Source organism: Podarcis liolepis (genome assembly GCF_965112155.1).
Source record: "Podarcis liolepis genome assembly, chromosome: 13".
NCBI classification, from domain to species: domain Eukaryota; kingdom Metazoa; phylum Chordata; class Lepidosauria; order Squamata; family Lacertidae; genus Podarcis; species Podarcis liolepis.
The window spans coordinates 37,680,072-37,706,739 of record NC_139573.1 but is presented as its reverse complement, the minus strand read 5'-3'; the positions used below and the strand labels follow the sequence as shown (position 1 = coordinate 37,706,739).

The window sequence follows — 26,668 nt, the reverse complement described above, 5'->3', positions numbered from 1 at the left end:
ATGCCACAGGGCCGCCCTCTCTCGGAGGCCCCGCCCTCCCCGCCGCGGAGCCGAGCGGAGTAAAATGGCTGCCGCAGAGGCCGGGCCCGGACAGTGTCGGCGGCGGCGGTGGCAGCGGCAGCGGCCGCGCCTCCTCCCCTTCCTCCTCCTCCTCCTCTTGTGTTGAAGTGGGCGGGCGGAAAGGCCTAGCTTCCCGGTGGAGCTGGGTAATTATGGCAATGGCTCGGGAGGGGCTGCCGGCCAAAGGGTCTTTCGCGGGGCTGGTGTGCGAGCGCGCGTGTATGTATGTATGTGTGCAAAAAAAAAGTGTGTTTGTATACATATATTTATTTTATATGCGCCGGGAGTGTGTTTATGCGCGGGGGGGGGGGCGGGGGCGAATATTAAGTGTACGCAATGCAGGGGCGAAGGCTTTAAAAAATAATACAGTAATAATAAAAATAATAATAATGGGGGTAGTCGGTTGTTTTAAAGTAGCGGTGACGGGCGGAGAAGGCCTCGGAGCGCGCCCGTTAAGGACGTGGTGTGGGGTCGGAGAATCGGGGGGGCGGCGGGTTGGTCGGGGGGTGGGGTGGGTTCATTTTGGCTTGGAGGCCATTCCCGTAAGCCCTAAAGGAGGGGCAGCTGTCGTGAGGGGGGGTGGCGGCCCCGAGAACCGTGCCTTGTCTTGTTTCGGTATTAAAACAGTATTTGGGGGGTATTGTGAGGAGATCTGTGGGGAAGCGATGCGTGTGGGGCGGCATCCATCCTGCGCCCACTTAACCTGAGGAGAAGCGCTGCTGGGGTCAGTGGGGCTTGGCGCTCCCCCCCAATCCGCACTATACAGGCAGCGGATAGGGCTTTGTTTGCACCCCCTGGAAAAGGGGGAAGAGGGCATTCAAGGGGGTGTGCGCCTGCTTCTGGGGCTGTACATGGAGGGAAACGGTGGGGCAGAGGGGTTTGAGGCATGTGGAATCTATGGAAGAAGATGGGTGGTGGTGGAGGGTTGTTTTAGTATGGCTTAGAGACGGATGGGGGTTCATTTGGGGTTGTTGGTGGCAGTCAAGGTCCTTTCTTGTGTCACTTGGGTAAGGAGGAGCTGATTTGACCCAGGGAAAGGGAACTGGATAGCATCAGTTAGACTAAATAGAATTTATCTCGTCATTCCGGGACAAAATGTTTGGACACCTGACATAGCGTTGTCTACTCTTGAGAGAGTCTCTCGAATCGCAGGCAGGGATTTTTTCCCCTCATTGTCCGTTACTTTTGGACTGGAGTTGCCGAGGACTGAAGCCTAGGAGCTTTTGCACGGAAAACATAGCCTCTTTACCCCCTGAGCTGCAGCAGTTGATGGTCAGGTAAATTCTATAATGGGAGTTGTGGACCTGAGATGCGGCTATGCTTAAGGGTGCTTTTTGTGGCTGAAGATGGCACAGAAGGCTCATGGGTTGCCCAAATGTGGTGTCATCAATGGGCTGTGGGATCTTGGTTGGTAAGCTGATGGAACGGCATGTCCAGGGTGAAATGACAGAAGAATTGTAAGGTTCCAAATGGAAAAATAAGAGAATGGGAAGGTTTTTCAGTGCCATGTGGTGAGAAGATGGGTGGCAGAGGATTGATGGAAGGTTTTTAAGGAAATGTTGGATAAGCAATTTAATGGCAATTTTTAGATGTAGAATGTCTGAAGCAGAGGATTGGGCAGATAATCTGAAAGGTTGCATCTAACTCTCTATGCTTATAATTTTACCTGTCTTTTGGGTCTGTTAGTATTTAGAATCTAGCACAAAATTGGGCAATTTAACGGAATAATTGTTTAGGTAAATAGGGGATTGAGGATTAAAAGGTCTCTTTAAGTCTCATTTATCCATACCTTAAGACTAGAAAATACGGTTGTACATACCTTCACACACACCACATATCTAGGATTTGCAGATCTCCCAAAGAAACCAACATTCTACTAGTTTCGAACCTGGATTCTGGTCATTCTACCAAAGTTTCTATGGGTCTTGGGACAGCCTCAACATCTGATGCTGTTCAAGTTCATTCTTATTAGAAAGGAAATTATTTAAGACTAGGAATGGTGGGGAAGGCACTAGTGTTCTGAGCTGAGAAGATAAGATAAGGATCAGGGTTTATAAAACTTAGAGAGTCAGCTCTTGTGAAAGAATGGTGCAGCAGAGAAGAATTATTTATGTGTGGGTAGTCTGTGATGATTAGAAAGTGGAGGTATTTCCTGGGTGAAAGTCAGACTCAGGGATGGAAATATGTGGCCTTTCAGATATTGGTAATTACATCTCCCATCATCCTTGACCTCTTGCCATGCTGGTTGGGCCTGCGTGAGTTGTAGTCCATCAGTAACTGGACGGCCACCCCGTTCTTGGTGTATGTGGAAAGGAACTTGGAATATTGGGCTCCTAACAGGCTACACGTATAATGACAACTTTATTTTAAAATAAACAAATGCTTAAATGTATTGAACTATAAATCAGCTAATCAGCGGGGTTCTAGCACATTATCATTGTCGATATTAAGGACACTGCGATCACTGTATTCGCTTCTCCCACTATCTTCACTTGAGAGCACACTGCTTCACACAAACAAAAGTAATTTTAGATATGCCCGGGGACACTCTTCTTTTAGTATTATGTTTATTACCTGTTTGGTTCACAAAACAGGGTATGAAACCGAGCTGCTTTCATGGTGTTGAAGCTGGCTCAGAAAATAACCTGGGACGTTTCCCTTCTTGAAGGGAGTGCTGGCAGGAGTTCTGGCTGTGCAGTAAGAAGCCTTTCCCCTTTGGCTGAGCCTGACTTAGGTGCTGTCTTACTGATTTAAATATGCAAACCTCAGATGAGGCAAATGGCTTATATGCTGCCGTGGCGCTTTAGCTACTTCCATTGGGCAACAATTAGAAAAGCATAATTGGAACACTGAAATAGTTTTTATGGAAAGCCAGTTGCTACCTGCTTGATCCCAGCCCCTCTTCCCTTCGTTGCTTAGCTGAATTATGGACAGTGGAGACCTAGATCCCGTGTTGCAGCAGTGGGTGCAGGCAGAGTTTTCTGTGAAAGAAGCAGGGCTCTGGCGGATCGAAACATGGGCTGGCAGTCTTGCAAATCCTGAATTCTCTTGGAGGAGCATGAGGTATTGAGAGGGTGGGATGGGGAGATGACCTATTGCCGAATGGGTGTCCGGATTTCAGAGTTCTATGCAAAGGGACTGTATTTCATCTAGTCTAGTTGAACAAGCTGTACCTGAAGAGGATAGGTAGGTCAGAAACTGGATTATCAGTCGCTAATGTCTCACTCAATGTCAATATCTAGGATTTGCAGCTCCTGCAGACATGGAAGAGGAGGAGAATCGACGCCCCCCAGTAAGGGAGGATCCTGCACGAGGTGGCGAGAAGCCAGCCAGTGAACCTTCTCTCGATGCAGATTGGGACCAATCGGGTGCCCTCTGTGCTGGCCAAGCTATCATTCTGGTAATGACTGCTCAGTTTCTCAAGGGGTTGTGGGCTGGAGTGATGGGCATAGGCATTGCTTAATACTTATGTTTCGAATGAGTAGTTCTTGCTGGGAAGCCTGTGGTTCCTTGAGGTTGAGCACAAATAATAGGTCCATTTTGAGGCATTCGTGGTGGTTTTGCTCAGAGGATTAATTTGTATTTCCGCCTTGTGCTGCTTTGTAGATGCAGACGAGTTTACGAAAGCAGGACAGTTAAGTTAACGTATGCAAAGGAACCAGTTGGGTGTTTGGAGATGCTCTCCTCTGCTTCTTTCTTACAAACTTAGTCCAGTGTATTTTCCAATTCAACGCCTTTATGGGCATGTAGCAAGTACTGAAATGATATATTGATTAAAAATGTACATGGCGCGTTACTGAAATACATCAAGAAGGGGTTGTGGCAATCAGGAAGAGGTGACACAGTTGGCACTGGACTGAGTGGCTGCCTGCCATTGGATCAGGAATGGGCAGTGAGAAGGACCCCAGGTCCCATCAGCCATAGCCACTGTGGCCAGTGGTCAAGCATGATGGGAACTGTAGTCCCAGCAGCATATGGAGGGCCCTCCCCTATTCTACACAGTCAGCTACAACCACAGGAATCTGAAAATGAAGTTCGGAGAATGTGGGACTAACATCCTCTTAAAAAGCAAGAGCTCTCAACCTGTTTACACGCTTTTTTTGATAGCTGCCAAACAGCCATTTGTTAAAGATACTGGACAATAGCAAGGCTGGAGATCTTGAATGGTCTGTTTTTATTCAGAAAACAAGTTTAATGGACATTGTGAATGGGCTCACTGTAGATAAATGAGAATCATTATCATGCAGAATCATAATTCATATCATTACCCCCCTTCCTCTACTGTTTTCAAGGGGCTGTATAGGAGTCCCGTCCCCAAATTTTTATGATCACAACATATCTCAGCACAAAATACCATATTTTTCGCTCTATAACACGCACCCAACCATAACACGCACGTAGTTTTTAGAGGAGGAAAATCCTTAGGCATGCCACCCATAGGCATTCCCTCCATAACACGCACAGACATTTCCCCTTACTTTCTAGGAGGAAAAAAGTGAGTGTTATGGTGCAAAAAATACGGTAGTTTCCGTGTGAAATAAGTCTGCTGAGAAGATTCACCTTCCCCAAGAAAGCAGTCTCTTAAGTTGACTCTTGCTTTCATAATATGGAAAGAGTTTCATAGGTCTACTTGCATGTACTGTATTTGGATACATTGGTAGACTTGCTTAGTTTTTTAACCTGAAAATAAAAGTTTTTGTTTGCCTTTGTGTCAATTCCTAAACATGAAAATTCATCATATGGGCTGAAATCCAAAAGGACCGTGCACTCACATGCGTTTTTGGGAGACTTCCTTTCCCATTGTGGCCTCCTGTGTAACCCAAACACCAAATTCCAAAGGGTTGTCATACAATTGCCTGATTCAAATGTAATGATAAACAGTGGTATATAGTTATGTGCGCAAGCTTTGGGTTTATGCTTTTTCTTCTACACCTCTCTTCACTGGTGCAGACACAAGGAGGAAATTGGAAGTTTATGCGTTCGATTGTGGTTAGCCACAGTTCAGGATTGTGTCTTGAGTGTTAGGTTAAGCTTAAATGTGGCTAGTTAAAGCAAGGTAGCTTCATAAGCTATGAAGCTGGCTTATTTCAACAGATCATAGTGAATATTAACCCTCATTTAGCGACATGTCCAAACCCTAAACTGGGGTTATTTGGCATTGAAAGCAGTTCAGTTTTCTCCTGCTGATGTTGTGTGTAGAGTGTGCGAAGTGCGATTTGAAGCTTATTGCAGCTCATTCCTGCCATGATAAAACCATGGTTTACTGTGGTATCCAAACTAAGCTAATAAAGGCAGCGACCATTTTGCATGGGGGTTCTGTATCAGCCCGCTCCGCCCCGTTCTCCCCTCTTCTGGTTCCAAAAAGACCTGCACGTCAGGACAATTGAACACGCCTAAAATGGTCACCGCCTGTATACGTGTATCAGAAATTTTTTTTCTATCCGTACGTGAAGTGTTTTTCTGGTTGCACAGTTTTTTGTGCATGTGTCACAGTCATGGCTTCCTCCCTAACAGTATTATAAATCAATCATTAGGCTTTCCTTGCAGAAATATGTTTAGGCTGCTATGCTTTTTTTTTTTTTAAGTACACATCACTGCCATATAGAGTTTATCTGGAGTAAATATTTTTTCTTTCATTCCGTCCTACATTTGACTTCAGAAACCATAATTTCTTCGTTTTCTTTTCCACCTCTCCCTCACTTGCGCATCGTTGTTCTTTTAACTTCTCTCTTGGTGCTTGCCAATTGTTCTGTGGAACTGTTTGTTTAGTTCTGCCAGCTGGTGTGGCGTTCCAGAAAGAAAGAAAAATCTGTAGAAGAGCATTAAAAAAAAAATTGGCCTTGCAGATAAGTATACAGAGATTGTAAAACTCGCCAGCCCACACATGTGGCTTCTTGCTTAACCAGCTTTCAGCAAAACAGACTACGCTTAGTCTTAGAGCTTGAAAAATAACGGTTCAGAAAACAACTGTTTTGGGTTTGGAGGGTAGAAGGAGTTGAAAAACAGAGAAATACTGGATATATTTCCCCATCGATTTAATAAGCAGCTCTTGCCAAAAATGAATATTTTTTTTTTGCCCAGACATAATATGTGCAACCCAATCTTGAATATAATCGAAAGGAAGTCTGAACCATTTTCATTGGTGCTTACCCCAGGAAAGTGTGTATAGCAGGGCATTTATATATTATTTTAGTGTCCAAATGGAAACTTGGACAAAGCTCTTGGATGTGTGACATTCACAGAGTAGTATGACCTTTTTTAATGAAATTAAATAGTAGCAGTAGAACACAGCAGTATATCACACACTAATTCTTAGGTTCTTCACAAGCAGTAGCATTTCTGGAAAACATCTGAACAAAATCTTTCAATATGTAGTGTGATACCTCAATATTTTCTTCTTCGTAAGAATTCTGCTGCGGTTAATCCCCCCCCCCCCCGAGTCTCATTTTTGTCAGAACAGAAGTTAGTAGAAAAAGAGATTCATTTAAAGCATTGGGGCTCTACATACAAAATGTAGTAGACTATTAATATTTACATTAGTGTTAGGATAATAATATCAAATTTATAAAATAATGTGTGGGTTAGGGTATTTTTCATATATATTCATATAATGCTCTCCCTCCTCCCCTTTACACAATTTTGTGGCTTTTTTTTTGGAATCACTTAAATGCTTTATCTCCTGCCAACCTAGCAGTTCGAAAGCACGACAAACTGCAAGCAGATAAATAGGTACCGCTCAGGCGGGAAGGTAAAAGGCGTTTCCGTGCGCTGCTCTGGTTCGCCAGAAGCAGCTTAGTCATGCTGTCCACATGACCCGGAAGCTGTCTGCGGACAAATGCCGGCTCCCTCGGCCAATAAAGCGAGATGAGCGCCGCCACCCCAGTCGGTCATGACTGGACCTAATGGTCAGGGGTCCCTTTACCTTTACCTTTAAATGCTTTATAGTTGAACATTATTCAATAAAATATCACTTTTTAAAAAAGCACCAGGGCTTCACTTTTTGGAAGACTTGCTTGCAGACATGTTTAAGTTCATGTAGTTAGATTTTTATCCTCTGTGCACTTACTTGGAAATAAGCCTCATCTTGAAACTTGGTGAGATTTCCTCTTTTATCAGCCACCCATTGTGCATTTAATATGCTTAATTAATAATTACTTCTAAAAGAAATGTCCTAGGGACAGGGAAGTCTGGAACCAACATGCATTCAGGAAGCGTCTTTTGAAGCCTTTCCTCCTAAGAGATAAAGAGCAAACATTAAAAGATGCTTGGCCTTGGGGCATGCAGAAGAATGTAGCTGGAAGGGAAAAAACAGCCCACAGCTGCAAACTTGCACAACTAATTAAGCTGAGACCGTGATCTTGGATCATTGGATAGGCACAAGATAAATGAGACAGGTGACGGTGACAACCAAGCAGAAGGCTTCGGGTTCAAACTTCAAGGTATTGGCTCAGTCTTGGGTGCTGAAAGCACATCTGAGTGCAGAGAAGACCACATGCAATGGATTTTGGTTAATTTTAAAAAGTCCTGGCTACAAAGCTATAAAGGAGAAATTCTGGATCAACGTTGGCTTCTTAGGGGTGGTTTCTACTTGCCCCACATTCATGGCAATTTGCAGGTCTGGTTTTAATAAAAATCATCTATCTCCGTCAGGTTCAATTTTTGGGTTAGGTTTTTATTATATTATAATGTATATAAAACAGAGAGCAGGGATAACTATGGGCAAAAATTAAAAGATGAAAAACAAAATTATAAAATAGGCACTTGAAAGAGTTGAAATAATAAAGTCTAAGTGAAGACGATCAATGTTATCAGATCATCACGTATAATTCAAGATTTGCCAGACTTGTGACCTGTTGTCTTGAAAATGATGGTTCCATTGTATATGCCATAAAGGAATGTCAAATCGTATAAAAACTGAATGTTGTAGTCCTTGTCATAATCTGCAGCCAGTGATACCAAGCATCCAGTGTAAGATGATTCCTATTCTTACTGCCAAGATCATATATATAAGTCATTTTTAAACAATATATTTACATTGGTGTCATAAAAAAAACCTCAGTAACATTAATTCTGGACAACGAAAGATTTATTTTTGACAACCCGCACTGTTTCTAGCAAATCGTTCTTTTTTAATGATGAGCCATTCATCACCCAATGTGTATATTTAACTACATCCTTAATGTGAGCTTCACGTCCAGTATTGCAGTGTAATAGCTTGCTTGTTATCATTGTTCTGACGTTTCTTAAAGTGACGCTTAGGCTGGAAACAAGATCTCCAAAGTTCTTGGGCAGTTTTTGTTTTATTTTGCAAGGTTCCCATGTATAAGATTTCTGTCTTGATTTCATATCAGCCTTTGAGTCTTGCCCCATTGATTGTACCTATGCAAACCCATCCAGTGTCCGCCATGAAAGCTAGCCGGTCATTTTCAGTTGGGCTTCTGGCAGTTGCAGTACTGGATGTTTCTCAGCAAGAGCTAAGGCTTGTTGTTGTTTTTGTCCTTGCAGAAAGCTTTGCAGCAAGCTGTGGGCAGCGGCCTGCCGGGTGAACTGCAGGATGCAGCCAGTGAGAAAGGTAACTCAAAATCAAGAGGCAAACCAAGGAGCGAAGGGACCAATAAGTTCGTCAGGTGGACTAGTTGCACTTTCAGCAATAGGCGCCTCTGCTGTGAACATCACAATTCAACATGAGCATAGCAGATCTCGGACCAGGCTTGACGGATGTGGGCTTTTTGTGGGGAGGAGTGGTGGAGAATGAGAAGTGGCCTTTTACCAAGTTGCATCAGTTGCCCATTTAGCTCAGTGTTGTCAGCTCTGATTGGTAGAGTTTCAGACAAGGGTCCCTCCCGGCCCTACCTGGAGACGCCAGGGATTGAACCCAGGGACTTCCAGCATCCAACAGGTGTATTCTTCCACTGAGCTATTCACATTCGCCTTCCTTAAGTTGAAGACACATGTTTCCTTTATTTACTAAAAAAAATAAAAATGTCTATCCACAAGGTGCCTGACGTTCACCAATAAAAAACCTGAACTAAATTATGGGTGCTTAATGCGCCTAATAATAACAACAATATATTATTTATACCCCACCCATCTGGCTGGGTTTTCCCAGCCACTCTGGGCAGCTCCCAACAGAACATTAAAAACAGGATAAAACAGCAAACATTAAAAACTTCCCTAAACAGAGCTGCCTTCAGATGTCTTCTAAAAGTCAGATAGTGGTTCATTTCCTTGACATCTGATGGGGGGGCATTCCACAGGGAGGGAGCCACTACCGTGAAGGCCCTCTGCCTGGTTCCCCCTAACATCACTTCTCACAGTGAGGGAACTGCCAGAAGGCCGTCGGAGCTGGACTTCAATGTCCGGCCTGAACAATAGGGGTGAAGATGCTCCTATAGGTATACCGGGCTGAGGCCATTTAGGGCTTTAAAGGTCAGCACCAACACATTGAATTGGGCTCAGAAACATGCTGGGAGCCAATGTAGTTCTTTCAGGACCGGTGTTACGTGGTCTTGGCAGCCGCTACCAGTCACCAGTCTAGCTGCTGCATTCTGGTTCTTTTCATGTGGCTAGTTTTCCAGGGCAACACAAATGTTCAGAATTGTGAAATGATGCTTCTCGGTGCCTGCAGTGACTTCAAGACCAGGGAGCATTGAGCTTTCCAATAATACCAGCACCTTTCCCTTCAAGAGGCACAAACTGGCCAGAGATCTAGAATATACAAATACACATACATCTAGGTCTGTATTTCTTAATTAAAGCTGGTGTCTGCAGGGTTTAAAAGAACACAACTGTTAATCCACAGCTAGTCGAGAGGAGGTGGGCACTGAAGGGGGAGGCTCATCATGCAGCCGATCCCTGGTTCAGTCCCCAGCATCTTCAGGTAGAAACACTGCCAGTTAAAAGACAGTACTGAGCTAGATGGGCCAATGGTTTGGCTCTGTCAGAGCAGTGATGGCCATATTGGCCCTCTGGCTGTTTTGGGACTACAACTCCCATCATCCCTAGCTAACAGAACCAGTTGTCAGGGATTATGGGAATTGTAGCCCCAAAAACACATGGAGGGCCAAGTTTGGCCATCACTGGTCTAGAGGAAGTTTCATGTGATCTTAGTAGTCCTTGTCAATGCTTTTCACTAAATGCTCAAAGTCCTCCTCATACCAACCATTACTGACTACCCAGCAAGTTTTGGGATGCGGGTGGCACTGTGGGTTAAACCACAGAGCCTAGGACTTGCCGATCAGAAGGTTGGCGGTTTGAATCCCCGCGACAGGGTGAGCTCCCGTTGCTCGGTCCCAGCTCCTGCCAACCTAGCAGTTTGAAAGCACATCAAAGTGCAAGTAGATAAATAGGTACCACTCTGGCGGGAAGGTAAACGGTGTTTCTGTGCGCTGCTCTGGTTCACCAGAAGCGGCTTAGTCATGCTGGCCACATGACCCGGAAGCTGTACGCCAGCTCCCTTGGCCAATAAAGCGAGATGAGCGCCGCAACCCCAGAGTCGTCCGCGACTGGACCGAATGGTCAGGGGGTCCCTTTACCTTTACAGTGGTGCCCCGCAAGATGAATGCCTCGCAAGACGGAAAACCCACTAGACAAAAGGGTTTTCCGTTTTTGAGCTGCTTCGCAAGACGATTTCCCCTATGGGCTTGCTTTGCAAGACGAAAACGTCTTGCCAGTGTTCCGATTTTTTTCCGCTCCCCCCCTTTTTTCTAAGCCGCTAATAGCCTTTTAGCCGCTAAGCCTTTAATAGCTGCTAAACCGCTAATAGCGCTAAGCCGCTAATAGGGTTGCTTCGCAAGACGAAGAAACCGCTAGACGAAGAGACTATCGGAACGGATTAATTTCGTCTTGCGAGGCACCACTGTACTTTACCCAGCAAGTTCATGACCGAGCTAAGATCTAAGGATTCCCAGTGCATGACTCTTTAGTACTAGGGTAGACGTTTGATTGTGGCCTACAGGTGAGCCACTATCCCATTTCTGGTGGATCACGTGGGCGAGATCTTGATTTGATCTAGCAAGGCATTTCATGTGCTCATAAGCAAAGTGCATCCTCTAAGATTTGTTTACAGTGGTCGTTCACTGTTTGTGATAAGCAGTCTGGGGTATGGACTCTTTTTTTAAATGAGAATTTGCAAAGCAAAAGAAAGAATGAAGTCATGCAGCCTTTGGGCTGTGTAATGGCAGACTTCAGCTACCTGTATAGTTCATGTGCAGGTGCTTTTTGGAGTACTATATCCCTGCAAAGCAGGCATGTCATACCTTTCTAGTGGGTTCCTTCTTGCCGTCATTGCCTCTCTTTTTTCCAGATGCTGAATGCAAGCACACAAGCCGGAGGAAATGGTGCAAGAGCTCCAGATCCGAAGGACTCGGAGGTACCTGGCTGGGAACTGGGGACCCTGCACTGGCCTGCGATAGGAATGCCGCAATGGGTGAGGTATGTTGGCAGTTTCATACTGTAAACACTGCATCCCTATTTTAATAATGTCTTAACATTGGAAAGCTTGCATGTTCCGTTGCAGATCAGTGCAAGGGCCAAACAGTGTGACTGCTGGAGATTCCTAATGCACTGGGGTCAACTACACATGGGTTTGGTCTTAAAGGTAAATGGACCCCTGACCATTAGGTCCAGTCGCGGACAACTCTGGGGTTGCGCGCTCATCTCGCTTTATTGGCCGAGGGAGCCGGCGTACAGCTTCCAGGTCATGTGGCCATCATGACTAAGCCGCTTCTGGTGAACCAGAGCAGCGCACGGAAACGCCGTTTACCTTCCCGCCAGAGCGGTACCTATTTATCTACTTGCACTTTGACGTGCTTTCAAACTGCTAGGTGGGCAGGAGCTGGTACCGAGCAACAGGAGCTCTCCCCGTCGCAGGGATTTGAACCGCCAACCTTCTGATCGGGAAGCCCTAGGTTCTGTGGTTTAACCCACAGCGCCACCCATCCCAGGTTTGGTCTTACAGGGCAAATAATTTCTGGTGAATAGTGTGCTCACCTCCTTTCTTCGGTGATGGGATCTTCTGGGGGCCTGAAGGGCCCCACCCTTGCCTCTTTCCTCCTGGCTTGGGGCAGGGCCTGACAGGCTCTTAAGGACTGCTGCTGCTGCTTAGCACCAAGGGCTCCTATGTAAAAAATTTTTTAATTTTTATCTGTGTTGTTTTAAATGAGACCATCTCAGCTGTGAGCCCTGGATGACCTGCCCCCTGCCTTACTGGCCCATTCCCATCTGGTCTGGGAGAGTGGAGTGCTGACTGACTCCAGCTACAAAAGCTGAGGCAGTGGAACAGATTCTTGGGCTGGAGGATTTTTTACGGGGGTGGGGGTTGAGAGAGCTGATGCTGTTATGGTTATTATTTCTGTACTGTATCTTTAGTTTTAGATCTTATGATTTATGTGGAAATTGTTACCATCAGGTTGTGTACTTTTTGATGTGTTTTACTTGTTTATGACTTCTGTTATGTTTGTAATTATGTAAATCTTGTCATGTTGTAAGCCACCTTGAGCAAAGTTTCAACTGTGGAAAGATGGCATACAAATAAAATGATGGTGATGAGTGTTCATCTGTGAACAGTTGTGGGTTTTCTGTTGTGAATGTGGGCCTGTCATGGTGTTCTTTCCTCAGCATTCTTTAGAGGAGGAATTGAAGGTCTTGGCCTGTGTGTTGATGCCAGCTTCTGTTACCTTCTGGGCTCTTATTATCATCATCATCATCATCATCATCATCATCATTATCCAAGAATACAAAAAAACTAAAAAATACAAAATTCTGTTAAAAAGAGAAAATATTACAAAGTGAGAATATGATTTGACTACAAAGTACAGTGGTATCTTGGGTTACATATGCTTCAGGTTACAGACTCCGCTAACCCAGAAATAGTACCTCGGGTTTAGAACTTTGCTTCAGGATGAAAACAGAAATCATGCTCCGGTGGCGCAGCAGGAGGCCCCATTAGCTAAAGTGGTGCTTCAGGTTAAGAACAGTTTCAGGTTAAGAACTGACCTCCGGAACGAATTAAGTACTTAACCCGAGGTACCACTTATAGAGTTGGAAGGGACCCTGAGGGTCATCTAGTCCAACCCCATTGCAATGCAGGAATATGCAGCTGTCCCATACAGGGATCCAACCTGCAAGCTTGGTGTTATCAGCCCCATGTTCAGTTACAATTATTATTTTTGGTAAATCGGTACTTTCACTGGAGACAAGACGCCCATGATTGCTGTTAATTTACTCTTTATCATATAATTCATACCATTCAAAAGGACATAAAATATGTGGATGATAAGTAACATTATACATTTTCAAAGCAGACCCATGAGGTCAGTGAACTTAAACAACTTGCATCCACTGTTTTTTTAACAATATAAGTCTGCTCTGAAAATGACTTCATTGGCTATCACCCCATGACAATCCCAGCATTGCCTAATTTTTTCTTAATATTTATAACCAGAGGGTCCCAGTTACTCAGCACTTGTTTATTCTCCTATTCCTTCCTCCAGGTCCTTGAGGCTCCTTCTTCTGGTGTGGCGCCTGACTTGGCTGGAGTCTGTGACTACCTGGAGTGGACTTACCATTTGCCACAGGGAGTAGAGAGCTCCGTAGGAACTCAGGCGGTTTAGTAAGTGGGACTCCCATAGGGCAACTGTCTCAGGGAGGAAAAGTGCCCATTCTTGTGGCTACAGTCTGGAGCTTCACAGTAAAAGCTCTGAAATTCTACCATTCAGTAGAAGTTCTGTAAAACATCGGAGCTGCACAGCTGGCAGGATAACGGTAATAACGAGGCTTTTAGAAACATAAGCCTGTTGGCAAATTAAATTCAGAAGTGCGTCAAGCAGTAAAATGCACGTATCAAAGTATCCTTCTTAGGAACTTGGGAATTAAATCTGAGTGCAGTTGCAGAAGGAAGGGAAATTGCAGAAGCCAAATGGCTTTGTAGCAGAAAAGGGGCTCTCATGAGCTACCGCCCTGGCAAATAGAATAGCATTGACTGCTACTTCTATGCAGTCCCCTGTGGAAAGGGAGCTCAACTAAGGGGGAGAAGCTGCTGGATCATGACCCAGGTCCCCTCAAGGATTTAGACATTGTCAAGCAGAGCTTAGGGATCACAGTGGACCAGAGGGAACGAGACAAATTTCTAAGGTACGTGGGACCGAAATGCCTTGAATTATGGCTGCAAGTCAGTGGAGTTTAGTGCAGACCACAATAATGCTTCCCTTATTTCTGATCATTGCCCATGCTGGCAGGAACTGGAGTCCAATATCTAGGGGGCAACAGGTTTGGAAAAGGCTGGCTTAGAATGTCACGCTGGAAATTGGGATCTCTGGGTTGCCGGTGCGGGATCCGTTTCTTAATTCTGTTTTTTGTCTCTTTCAACAGCGGGGATGAAGATATGGAAGAAGTGGAGCTGGTGGCTGAGGTGCGGCTGGGGGATGTGGGCGCCTTGTCTGGCATCTTGAGAAGAAATCTGTCTTGGAGGATGCAGAAGTCTGGTGGGTGTCTGCACATATGCGAGAAAAAAATGAGACAGATGAGGAAAGGGATGCAGGCGTGACTCTCTAGGATGGAAACTACACTATATGGTAAACCATAGAGAGGGGGTCAGGCAGGATGTATTAACAAGATCCAGGGTGGTGGTGCCATTCAGCAAGTTCCGTGTCTTGCACATCCAGAGCCTGCCATCTTATACATGGCAGGGGGAAATGGGCTGCCGTACTTGGCGGTAGGGTAGTAAAACGGTTTCTTTTCAGTGTTGGGTCTCTTCCCCCAGCCCATTCATAATCGCGTATGTGCTGATAGAAGATCTTCTATTTCAAGTTCTCCAGCCCTGTTTCTCTTAGGCCCAGGACTCACAAAGATACTCATATTTCAGGGGACCCCTACCCCCGCTGCTCAATCCTGCCCCCATATGATCTGCTGGCAGTCCCCTGCAGTAGCACCTCTCCCTTTCTTGACATTGAGCCCAGATATGGTGAGGATAAATCCTGCAGTTGGTGGAAATGCAGGTCTCTGTAGCTTGAGATTTGGACTCTGAAGTTGCTGGCTACAGCTTTAGGCAGCTCCAGGGCTGGATGCCTCTACTGGCTAATGGAGTACTGTATGCTATCTGAGGCTTATACCCAGTCGATAGCAGCAGAATTGGAAATATGGGAACCCTGACTCCTGTGAAGCATCATTTGTGGAATTTGATACAGGGCCTTTATGTATTTTTTTAAAAAATTCCCATCTTCTTCCAAATTTGGGTGCACGCCTAACCATTTCCGTTTTTGCTCCCTGCAGCCTGCCTTGGATTATCTGCACCTTGCTGGAGAGGAAGCAACGCCTGTCCCCTTGGCCACCGTTCCCTTTCAGAGCAGCCTTACCCTCTGGACTCACACAGAACTCTGCCTGTAATGGATCTGGCTCCTTGGACTTCTCTTTTAGCCAGGAGCCAAGTTTCGCAGTCCCCTAAAGCAGACAGGACTTCTCCTTCACCTTGCTTGGGCATGACTCTGGGTACTGGCATGGGGGTATCCAGCGGGGGGCAGCAGCGCCCGCAGAGCGCCGCCAGCCGGGAATCTGAATCCCAGCAGCGTTCTCAGCCACCTCCTGCTAACTCCTTGGACAAGGCCGATTCCAGCACCTCTTCTTCATCATCCTGCTCTTCGTCGTCATCCTCAATCTCCTGCCACCAGGGCCTGCCGGGCGAAGGTGGCGACTCTTCAAACCCCTGCCCCCCAATGCGCTCCCCGGACTTAGATATTTATGATCCCTTCCACCCGACCGATGAGGATAACCTCAATGGTGATTTTGCCTTTGGCGACTCTCCCCACAAAGAAGCAGAGGGTGGGCGGCATGACCAGAAGTATGACCCCTTTGACCCCACGGGCTCTAACCCCAGTTCCTCCATCAGCACCCCTTCGCATGAGGAGGATGATGAAGACGAGGATGATGACGAAGACGACCACGACCAACACCCTCCAGACATGTCCCACAGCATCAGTCGCATCTCGGAAACATTGGCTGGGATCTACGACGAAAACAGCCTGAGCCAAGATTTCCCCAGCTCGGACAAAGGGCAGGAAGATTCTGAGCCAGAGGTGGAAGCCGGCAGGGATTATGAAACGGAGGCAGCCTGCTCTGCTGAGCTTCCCGAGGGCAAAGAGCCCCCGGGCGCCGATTCCACTCTGCCTGAGGAGCTTCCTTCAGAGCAGGTGGAAGCTAAAGCCCCTGAGCCACGCCGCCGGGTCTTTGTGGTAGACCTGGCCCCCAAAGGACGCTTGGATGCTGAAACCAAGCCACAGCTGGAAGGGAAAGTGTCCCTGGAGGTGGTGACTGTTGGAAACGCCAAGCTGAGGAGTGGCGAGAAGACATCCAAAGGAGGTGGGCATCATCGGGCCGGACGCCGGTCATCCATGGAGTGGGACGGGAGCGGTGGCGGCGACTCGGAAATTGAGGAAGGCGAGATTGTCCAGCCAGAGGATGAGCGCTATAGCCCCATTCGACTTTTCCGGAGCAGGTGCCGGCCTGCCGAACAGCGCACCCTGCGGGTGGTTGAAGGAGATGACTTCCTGTCGCTGCACGCCGACTCGGATGACGAGGGAGCCCTACAGATCGACTTCAGCGAGAGCCAGCCTGACCCCCGTTGGAAGGGCGTGGACTTGAGGAGAAAGATTCTGACCCAGCGACGAGAGCGCTATCATCGGGCCCCCTCGCCCCTACCTCCGCCACCGCCCCCTCCGCCAGCCCCCAAGCGCCCTGCCTCCAAGTCTCACTCCGGATCAAGCTCCGGCTCCTGCAAGAAATCGAAAAGGGAGCGCAAAAGGTCACGCGAGCGCAAGGCCTCCAAAACCAAGGAGGCCTACGTCTCCCCGTGGAACCCCAAGAAGAAATCCAAATCGCGCTCGAAATCCAAGGAGCGCCGGCATTCACACCACAGGGCTTCGCGGTCCCGCTCACATCACCGAGCCTCCCGGTCCTGGTCGCCATCGATCAGCACCAGCTTGTCTGCGGTTGGCTCCTCCCATACCTCCGCCGAGCGGCGCAAGAGCAGGAGATCAAAGTCGAAGGAGAAGCGCCGCGGCCGGCGCTCTCGGTCGCGCAGCAGCAGCCGTGCCCATCGCAGCAGACACAAAGAGAAACATCGGGGGGATGGCGGCAGAAAGAAGAAGAAACGCTCCCGGTCTCACTCGCGGGAGAAGCACCCTTCCCATCGGTTGTCTAAGGACAAGGAACGGGAGGTGCACCTGCAGGAGGAGCCCAAGTCTGAGAAGGTCCTGATGGAACGCCGTAGAGATGCGCGGACTGTGGTGCCCCCATCGATCCAGGACCTCAACGACAACGACCTCTTCACCATCAAGAGGACCATCACGGTCAACCAGCAGGAGAAAATGGAAGGGCTCTTGGAGACGCCGGAGAGAGCTAAGCGGGAAGTCCTTTACGATTCCGAAGGGTTGAGCTTCGATGCGTGCTTCTCGGACCGCGAGCCCACAGAGGAATCCAAATCGGGCGGGGGGCGGCTAGCGGCCAAGGAGGACGTGGTCCCGTCCCGCAAGGACAAGCGGCCGGAGGAGGACATCAAACAGAAGGTGCCTAAGGAGAAAGAGCGCAAAAGGGCCTACCTGGAGGAGCGCCCTGGTGCCCGCGATAAGTACAAAAAAAAGTTGAAGGAGGGACTGCCCTGTTCCGAACAGCAGGAGTTGCCCAAAGTGGAGAAAAAGGCCCGGCCGGATCGGGACAAGACTGGGAAAAAGATCAAAGCTGGAAGCCACAAGGAAAGTGGCAAGCTGGGCTCAGGCCGGAAGGTGAAGCTCCAGTCCAAGGTGGCTGTTTTGATCCGCGAAGGGGTCAGCAGCACCACGTCGGTCAAGGAGGTGGGTTCCATCGGTGTGAAGTTCAGCCGTGACAAGGAGAGCCGCTCGCCTTTCCTCAAGTCGGAGGAGAAGGTGCTGATGGTTGGAGCCTCGGCAACTGGCCAAGGAGAGATGGCCGACGTCAAGGAGCCAGGCTTCAAACCCAAGAAAGTCAAAGGGCTGAAGGCCAAGATGGGCGTGAAGAAGCTGAAGGGCATCAAGCCCAAGGGTGCCTCAGAGCCCAAGAAGAAGAAGAAGCTCAAGGTGAAGACTGGGCTGAAGAAATCCAAAGCCGACAGCTGCAGTCAAGGCGCGAGCAGCCCCTTGAGGGTCAAGGAGGAGCCCTCGTGGTCTGGTTCGGAGAAATCGGAGGTCACTGCCAAACCACCCAGCCCACAGCCCTTGGCCCCAGGCCAGGAGCTCACGCCAGACTCCCAGACAGTGGACAGCAGCTGCAAGACGCCCGATGTCTCCTTCCTTCCTGAAGAGCCCCCCGTTGAGCCCCCCAGGGTGCCAGCAGACGAGCCAGAAGCCGACAGCTTGTCCGAGACCAAAGAGGAACAGCCGCTGCAGCCACCCCCTCACCCACCTCGCAGCTTGCCCCAGCCACCGGCCCCCATGTCATGGAACCTGCAGGGTGGGGTGGACTGCACCAGTGGCGTGTTGGCATGTAGGTATTGGGATGGGGCCAGGGAAGGAGGGAGGGAGTGCTTTTGTGGAGCTCTGCTCATTGGTCTTTTTTAACGCATTGATACATTGCTTAATACTAAAATAGTTTCCAAGCGGGTTACAAAAATAACTTGCGTTTGTGTATCTGTGTGTGTACACACACACACACACACACACACACACACACACACACACACAGAGTGAAACTGAAAAACTGTAAAGCAAAGCTAAAACACAACACAATGCAAAACAACAAAATCCTAATGAAGCAGAAACATCAACACATTTTGAAAATGTCTCGAGGGCCAGGTATCCCTTCCCTCTTCTCCCTTTTACCAAAGCACTTCCGTTGGTGGTTCTAGTATGAATCTGAAATACGGCTGCAGACCCCTGTTATTGCATGCGTGCCATAATGGCATTGATTTCTTTCCTTGATGGATCTTTGCATTATGGAAGTTGCCCATATCCTTGCCTAGAAGGTAGAGCCCCCTTCGTGTGCCCATACAATTGGAAGAGATCTCAGAGTTCGCCTCTTCTGCCACTCCTCAGCGCACGAGGCAAGTGCAGCATCCCTGGCAGGTGCCCACCAAAGGAGACTTTGCCACCTCCTAAGGCAAGCCTTTTCCAATTTTGGACCGCTATCAGCATAACGTCCAGCTGATAGCTGCTTCCCTCCCAATTCTCATCTGTTGGTTCTGATCCTCTGGAGCGACCAAGGGCCCAAGTCTGCTCTGTTTTCTGCATGGCAGACCTCCAGATATTCAAAGACTGCTGCGTCTTGAAGGATTAAAGCAGTTAAGTCCAGGTCACCACAAAACTTCATTGTCCACACACAAAACATTGAGCGCAGCTGCCACAGTCTTCACAACCTTTTCGTTTTGTTTCTTGGGGGCTGTCAATAAAAGCCTGAAATTCTGCACTGCCCATCCAGTGAAGGGTAACAATTCAGAGGACTGGGGCAGCGGTATGAAGTGTTTCTCCTCAGCCATAACTTGTGCGACCAAAAGTCATTAAAAACCTGAACCTTGCCAGCATGAGAAATCACATAAGGAAAGTACATGCCTCTGAGCGTTTGCCATTTTGCGCTAAAGGCACCTGGAACTTGTGTTCCTTGGAGCAGAACCTTCCTAGCTCTGCGAACAGTCAGAGCCAAGGAGCACAGCCCTTTTCATAGATCTGCTTTCATTTTTCAGTGCATCTTTGTTTTTAAACTGTGCAGAGCAGTGTTAAAGCCTTAACTATAGGTGTTGTAGGAGATCCGCATATTTTAAAGAGCACTTAGGGGTGGGATTGAATTTGGGCAGTGACAGGATGTTTAGCCCCATCTCAGTTACAAGATTATTTCTCCCCCAGCCCCCCCCCCATGCTGTTTTTCCATGATGAGTTAGTGGGCAGGAAGGGGAGAGAGAATAGAATTACAGTGGTGCCCCACAAGACGAATGCCTCGCAAGACGGAAAACTCGCTAGACGAAAGAGTTTTCCGTTTTGGAGGTGCTTCGCAAAACGAATCTCCTATGGGCTTGCTTCGCAAGACGAAAATGTCTTGCGCGTTCCTGCGGGTTTTTTTCCTTCCCCCCCCCCTTTTTCTAAGCCGCTAAGCCGCTTATCAGCTGATCCGATAAGCCGCTAATAGCGCTAATCCGTCAATGGGCTTGCTTCGCAAGACGAAAAAACCGCTAGACGAAGAGAATCACAGAACGGATTCTTTTCGTCTTGCGAGGCACCACTGTATAGAGCAGACTATCCCCCTGTTTGATAAGGGAAAACCCAGGACTTGAGCGTCTGTATATCAGGGGTGAGGAACCTCTTAACTGTCCGCCTGCACTCCCTTCTCCACCCCCACCCCATGCGCGTTTGGCAAACCGTTTCTGAGCCTCTTGTTTCTTAACCTAGTGACTGCCCTGCTTTTCAAGATGGAAGAGGCCAACCTTGCAAGCAGGGCAAAAGCCCAGGAGCTTATTCAAGCAACCAATCAGGTACGGAGCAGGTTTGAAACGGTTAAAACCGCTGTTGCAATTCATTTTCATTGTGTAGATAACGGAGATTGGTCAACCCAAATATCACAGGGTGTTGGCACTCAGGTTACAGCCACAACTAGCATTTTCAGTACAAAAACCTCAAATTCAGCCAAGAGATCTGGCTGCAGCAACTGTTAATTCTGGGAATGTGTGTGAAACTCCTTTCTAGCCATAATGTGGGGAGGGGAGGGCAGGAGGTGGAAGGTTGTGGGGCTGACTTGATAACACAAGCGGGACGAAGTGCAGTACTCTTGGAAGGCAAGACAAAGATGACCATTGCACACTTAAGGGTTGCGTCAAAGTCCGGAGCACTGTACTCTCGCGAAAGCAAGGTGTGCTGTCTAGCACAGAAGCTGGCACTCGTGAGAATTGCAGCTCTTCCTTTTAAAAATAAAATTATTATTATTATTAGATTCCTGGTTCTCATGGTAGCAGGGACAAGCTTAGATGTATGTGGGTGTTTTCTGGTAAAGGACTTGCATGCAGTGAGGGCTTGATCTTCTCCAGCGTGAAGAGATGGGGGCTTCATCTCTCCTAGGACAAGAACTGATTCTCTATCTCCCAAGCTGGCTGCCATGTCCTTCCTGGCCTCCCTCTGCCCCTCTACTCTTTGATAGACTAGTTTCCAAATTTAATGTGAACCTGATTTTTGAAAAAAGAAAAAAAAAGCATGGTATATGCAAAATGAGATGATGCGGACATATCACCCATTTGAATAAACAAGCATTACTTAACAGAGACTCTAGCCCTGTAACCACTTACCTGGAAACAAGCCCCAGCAAACAAAGTTGGCTTTGCTTTCTGAATACACTGGGGCGATTGGGTTGTAAATTCTGTCCAATCTCAGAATGTGTTGTTTGGGGTTCCCCCAACCGGCATCAGTGACACTTGATCTTCCTCTCATAATCACGTGGTGTTTCGGAGCTGTACAGCTGTTACACCACATTCAGCAGCCAGTTTCTCTTCCTCCAAATCAAGTCTGGTAATTTTCTGTTTTTCTTGAATTGAAAGCCACCCAAAGACGCTGAGGAAGTCGTATTGCTTTGAAAGTTCTCCTCGAGTGGTGACGCCGGTGTTTAGCTGTCATTGTAAGACCCATTGAATGCGTCTCCAATGCCCAGCTTGGGCTGAGAGGACAAATCAGCTTTGGGGAGGTTGTGTTTGTGGCTGTAGCAGGGCGCATGGCTAGCAGAGGGAATCTGGCAGTGCAGATTCCCTGTGTAAAGGGAGTTGGGTTTATCTCACTAAGGGTGAGGCACACGTGGTCCTAGGCCCAATTTCATGAGTTTGGGGGGAGCCCTGAGGGGAAAGAAAGAAGGCAATAGAGGGAAATGGTGGTAGGAGGAGCCAAAATGAATAGGTGGAGAAGGGGGGAAAGCCCTCTGCAATCAACACATTCAGACTTCTGGCGAGTGTGAGCTGGCCCCACACACTTTGGCTTGGGGGCCTGATGCATTGGCCCTGAAGAAATGCAGCCCTTAGCAAAAGAGGCCTTGTGTAACTGTTCCCTCAGCTGCCACCAGTAGGTGTAGCTTCCTCTAAGCTCTTACAGGGAACATCAGCTCTGCTTACTGATTTTGCAATGCGCAGTTGCACCCAACTGGGGTATCTTTTAGGGAAGGGAGATTGGCAGGTCGCCCTGTCCCATCCACAGCCAGGTATACCCATCCAGTTACCTGATTGCTTCTGGTAGTAGCATCCCAACATCTAGCTCTCGAGTTTGGAGAAATGGAAGGCCAATGACATGCCGTCTTAACCATCTCCTCCTCCCCTCCCCTACCAGATCCTGACCCACACCAAGCCCACTGCCTCCTTGGGCCCCCCTCAGCCGCCAGCACCACCGGCCCACCCGCCTGCCTCGCACTTGGCTGTACCGCCCGTCTCCTACCTGCTCCAGAGCTCCCTGCCTCTCGGAGGCTGTGGCTCCACCCCCACCACTCCCACTGGAGTCTTGCCCGGGACGTTGAGCCAGGCTTCGTCAGGCCCTCCCTCGGCGGCCATATTTGCCTCTTCCTCCGGCACCGATCTGGGGAGCACCAGCTCTGAAGGGCGCGGAGACAGCGACAAGGTAAGAGCTGGGGTTGTTTTTGGAACAAAGCAGCCGGTGCTTTAAGGCAAGTCTTCCCCAGCCTAGTGCCCTCCAGAAGCTGCTGGGCTCCATCATCCCTACCATTGTCCATGCCAGCTGGGTTTGTGTCATAGACTGGCTGGACACAGAAGAAGGATGGGATGCACCAGCTGGGGAACCCCCAAGGGAAGAAGGCTCAGAGCCCAGGGAGTGGTGGTGCCACGCCAGTGAGCAGCCAGAGGGAGAAGAGGGTTCAAAAGCTGAAGGGGCAACGGTTTAGTGAGCAGGGGGAGTCTGTGACAGAAAGAAGTCCAGAAACAGAGGCAGAAACAGGAGAGGAGGGAGGGCAGAGATTAGTCAGACTGGTGAAGAAGTCAGGGTGTCTCTCTCTCCTGCTTTGACAAGCTCCCCTCCCCCTGGTCTCCCAGGACCAGGAGAGGCAAAATGTGGGAGGAGCAAAGGCAGACGCATTGGTGTAGTCTCAGATTGGGAAAGACATTGGAGAGGAGGCAGCTGTGGGAAGGTGCGGGTTTCTTCAGTCTCCAAAACTGCCTCATAGAGGTAGGACCTACCAGAGATGAGCTGGTTGCTAATTAGGCCCGATACTCCTGTACAGCTCCTGTTTTGCTAAGAGTTAGCTCAGTGATTTCTTGCTGGCCCGCTTACTTACAGAATGTCGGAAGTTTTTGAGAGTCCTGAAGCACCAGGAGGGCCACAGGCTCCTCACTTCTGCACTAAGCAGCACAGATTGGGGCCAGTTGCCCAGCACTAAAATCACCAGGGATGTGAGAATCTGCCTTTGGCTCATCTAGTTCAGGATTGGCAGCAGAGATCTCTTCCAGCCTTACCTGGAGGTAACAGGGATTGAACCCTGGAACATTCTGCATGCATTGAAAGTAGATGCTGCAACACTGAGCTAAAGCCCTCCCCTAGATATTCAGCAGCGGACCACGGTCCATATTCCTGGTATTGGGACAGGTGCTTTAAACCATCTATGGAGGGGGTCAAACAGTTTCCTGGGGGAAGAGAAAGAAAGTTCTTACAGAGGTATCCATTTTGGCTAATGAACCGTTGCTTGCAAGCAACAGAGGAGTGGGGCTTGATCAGCCCACTCTCACACCTATGCCATGCCATCGACATACCTTAAAGATGAAGGGACCCCTGACCATTAGGTCCAGTCATGGCCAACTCTGGGGTTGCGGCGCTCATCTTGCTTTATTGGCCGAGGGAGCCGGCGTACAGCTTCCGGGTCATGTGGCCAGCATGACTAAGCCGCTTCTGGCGAACCAGAGCAGCGCACGGAAACGCCGTTTACCTTCCCGTCTGAGCGGTACCTATTTATTTACTTGCACTTTGACGTGCTTTCGAACTGCTAGGTTGGCAGGAGCTGGGACTGAGCAACGGGAGCTCACCCTCACCCCATCGCGGGGATTCGAACCGCCGATCTTCTGATCGGCAAGCCCTAGGCTCTGGTTTAACCCACAGCGCCACCCGCGTCCCACTCAACATACCTTAGAACTAGCTTTACTTCACCTTGCGCCTGCCCCCCCCCCCGGCTTCAGCTGACTCTCCTGCCTCTGCTCCACTGCAGTACCTGAAAAAGCTCCACACACAGGAACGGGCAGTGGAGGAAGTGAAGTTGGCCATCAAGCCCTATTACCAGAAGAAGGAGATCACCAAGGAAGAATACAAGGACATCCTGCGTAAAGCCGTCCACAAGGTGAAAGAGGCGCTTGGGGGGGGGTGTCACGTGGGAGACTTGAAAGTGGGCAGGCCCACGGGGAGAGAAGGAAAGGTATTGACTCTTTGTTTTGTCCTCCTCCAATCCTCCTTTAGATCTGCCACAGCAAGAGCGGCGAAATCAACCCTGTCAAAGTGAACAACCTAGTGAAGGCGTACGTCCAGCGATACAAGTACTTTCGAAAACACGGGCGCAAGATGGATGAGGAGCCAGGCCCCCCCAAGGAGATAGCGGGGCTGGACAAGTCTGGCTTGCCCATGCCCCCGCTCTGATTCCCCCCCTCTTGACCACCAGGGGAGAAAAATAATAAAAAAGAATGGCCCTTCTTTATGCAACTAGGCTTGGCTGGGCCCCCCTCCCCCGGCCCCCTTTCCTGTGTGTGGGGCGTGTGGAAGAGAGGGGTTGGGGCGACCCGCTTTGTTTGGGGAGGGGTGGCATTTGGAGAGTGCGGTTCTTGTGCATCTGCTACCTGCCCCTCAACACTTTTAGCCACAAAGCGACTTGTGTTTTACCCTGTAAATACAGATGAGAGGATGGGAAACTAATTTCTAGTTTCATCACTCTCCAAACCCACCCACCCACCCCCATGATACAAAGGGTGGATGTTATTCCCCCACCCCACCCACCTTAGTTTTTACTCATTTAGCATGTTTTTGATTTGACGGTTTTATTCTCGCCCTCCCTCCCGTCAGGAGTCATGAAAGAGCAGTACCGTGGCCGGCCTGTAGATGGCAGCTTCCTGCCACACTGGGCGGGTAGCACATCCCTCATCCTCCCCCCAGTTGTAAGTTCGTCTGCCATACTCTTCCCCTCCCCTTTCTCTTCATAAAACTGCATTTAGCCATCTGAACCGAGCTCTGTCTCTGTGGTCCTTTAGTGAGGGGTGTGTGCGTGTCTCTGTCATTTTTTTTGGGGGGGTGCACTCCCCCAGAACACAGATGGATCACATTTGTTGCTACAACTACCTTGTGGAAGAACTGCTTTGGTTTTTTTATTCTTTAAAGGATGCTTGAGGCATCAGGCAAAATCTTGATTTGCAGATAGCAACCCTCTCCCCGCGCTATTCTGGGGAGCAACTGCATCTCTGCACCCCTATTTAAGCAGTCACGTTAGAGTAGGCCTAGCACTCTGGATCAGCTCCTCAGCCTTTTCTTCTTCTGGAGTTCTCATTTTCTGAATTCCTCCTCCAGGGCCAAATGTTGATTCTTTGGGCTCATCCCTATCTCATAACTACCCATGAAATCAATATGAGACATCGCCTAGGGCTGGGGCGATACCAGCTTTTCAACACTGTGATGCAACGCCAGCCAAACATCATGATACAGTGATACACTTTGCAGTGTTGCATCGAGCTGCATCAGCCACGTCCCTGCGGTGAAACTGCTGCCTCTCCGGCAGAGGGAGCTGAGGCAGCTTCACCCCAGCGCCTTGTGGGGCTGCGGCTGTCGCAGCTTGTTCTTCTGCATGGCGGAGGAGCTCAGGAATGGCAGAGGTTTCACCTGTGATATACTGCTGGGTGAAGGCACCATTGCGGTCTGGCCCTGGGCAACGTATCAATGCATCTCCCAGGCCTAGTGTTGCCTGGTACTTAGTTGAACCCGATCACATTGTATAGTAATGGGGGGTGGGGGCTGTGGCCCTCCAGTTGTTGCTGGACTCCAAATTCCATCCGCCCCTGCTGGCATGGTCAGGGATGGGAGATGTCTGGCAAAATCTGGAGGGCCACAGCTTTGCTTTCCCCTTCCCCTTGTAGTTAGTTGACTGTAGCCTTTTGGTCATTGATTTTGCCATCCCCCAAGGATGCCCAGGGTCAGGTTTCCCAAGAAACACCTGAGAGGTCGGGTAATACAGGGGTAGCCAATGTAGTAGAGGTATTGGGAGAACTACAGTTCCCAATATCCTCTACCAGTGTGACAAATGGCTGAGGATGAAGAGAGTAAGTAGGAGAGCACTACATTGGCTATCCCAGGAGGAAGTGTATAAACCAGAGTTTCCCAAACCAGGGTCTCCAGCTGGGGTTTTTTTGTGTGTGTGTGTTTTTGGACTACAATTCCCATCACCCCAACCATTGGTCCTGCTAGCTAAGGATGATGGGAGTTGTAGTATATACAAACACCGGTGGGAGGAGAATGTAAGGAAGAAACTTGCAAGGGACTGTGCAGAGAAGGAAGTCTATGTAACAGCCCTTCTGAGAATCCGGTATAACATTGCTAAAGGAGTTTTCTAAGCAACCCCCACAAACAGCTGCTGGCAAACAAAATTCTCATTTCCAAGAAAGTGGGGCAGTTTT

At 48.7% G+C, this 26,668-nt stretch overlaps 1 protein-coding gene across 3 annotated transcripts; it reads left to right on the top strand.

Annotated features, from left to right (window-relative positions):
• Nucleotides 1-25,228, top strand: SCAF1 (SR-related CTD associated factor 1). 3 transcript variants are annotated; one of them, XM_083469435.1, is made up of 11 exons: nucleotides 1-206; nucleotides 3,303-3,460; nucleotides 8,566-8,632; nucleotides 11,366-11,493; nucleotides 13,554-13,672; nucleotides 14,431-14,543; nucleotides 15,331-18,552; nucleotides 20,445-20,527; nucleotides 22,353-22,637; nucleotides 24,229-24,357; nucleotides 24,474-25,228. In XM_083469435.1, the coding sequence occupies exons 2-11, from the start codon at nucleotides 3,323-3,325 to the stop codon at nucleotides 24,648-24,650; spliced, it is 4,461 nt and encodes a 1,486-aa protein (XP_083325561.1). In that variant the 5' UTR covers nucleotides 1-206; nucleotides 3,303-3,322; the 3' UTR covers nucleotides 24,651-25,228. The 3 variants fall into 3 exon arrangements, with proteins under 3 accessions (XP_083325561.1, XP_083325562.1, XP_083325563.1); XM_083469436.1 differs by having other exon boundaries at nucleotides 44-283; XM_083469437.1 differs by lacking the exon at nucleotides 1-206 and adding an exon at nucleotides 776-1,337.
• The last annotated feature ends 1,440 nt before the right edge of the window (nucleotides 25,229-26,668 follow it).

What these genes read in the sequence shown, in the direction of transcription:
- SCAF1 (XM_083469435.1), top strand. Translation starts at nt 3,323, where the DNA reads ATGGAAGAGGAGGAGAATCGACGCCCCCCAGTAAGGGAGGATCCTGCA. An exon ending in GGAATGCCGCAATGGGTGAG is followed by an intron (nt 11,494 to 13,553) that starts GTATGTTGGCAG and finishes TCCTTCCTCCAG; the next exon opens with GTCCTTGAGGCTCCTTCTTC. An exon ending in TTGGAGGATGCAGAAGTCTG is followed by an intron (nt 14,544 to 15,330) that starts GTGGGTGTCTGC and finishes TGCTCCCTGCAG; the next exon opens with CCTGCCTTGGATTATCTGCA.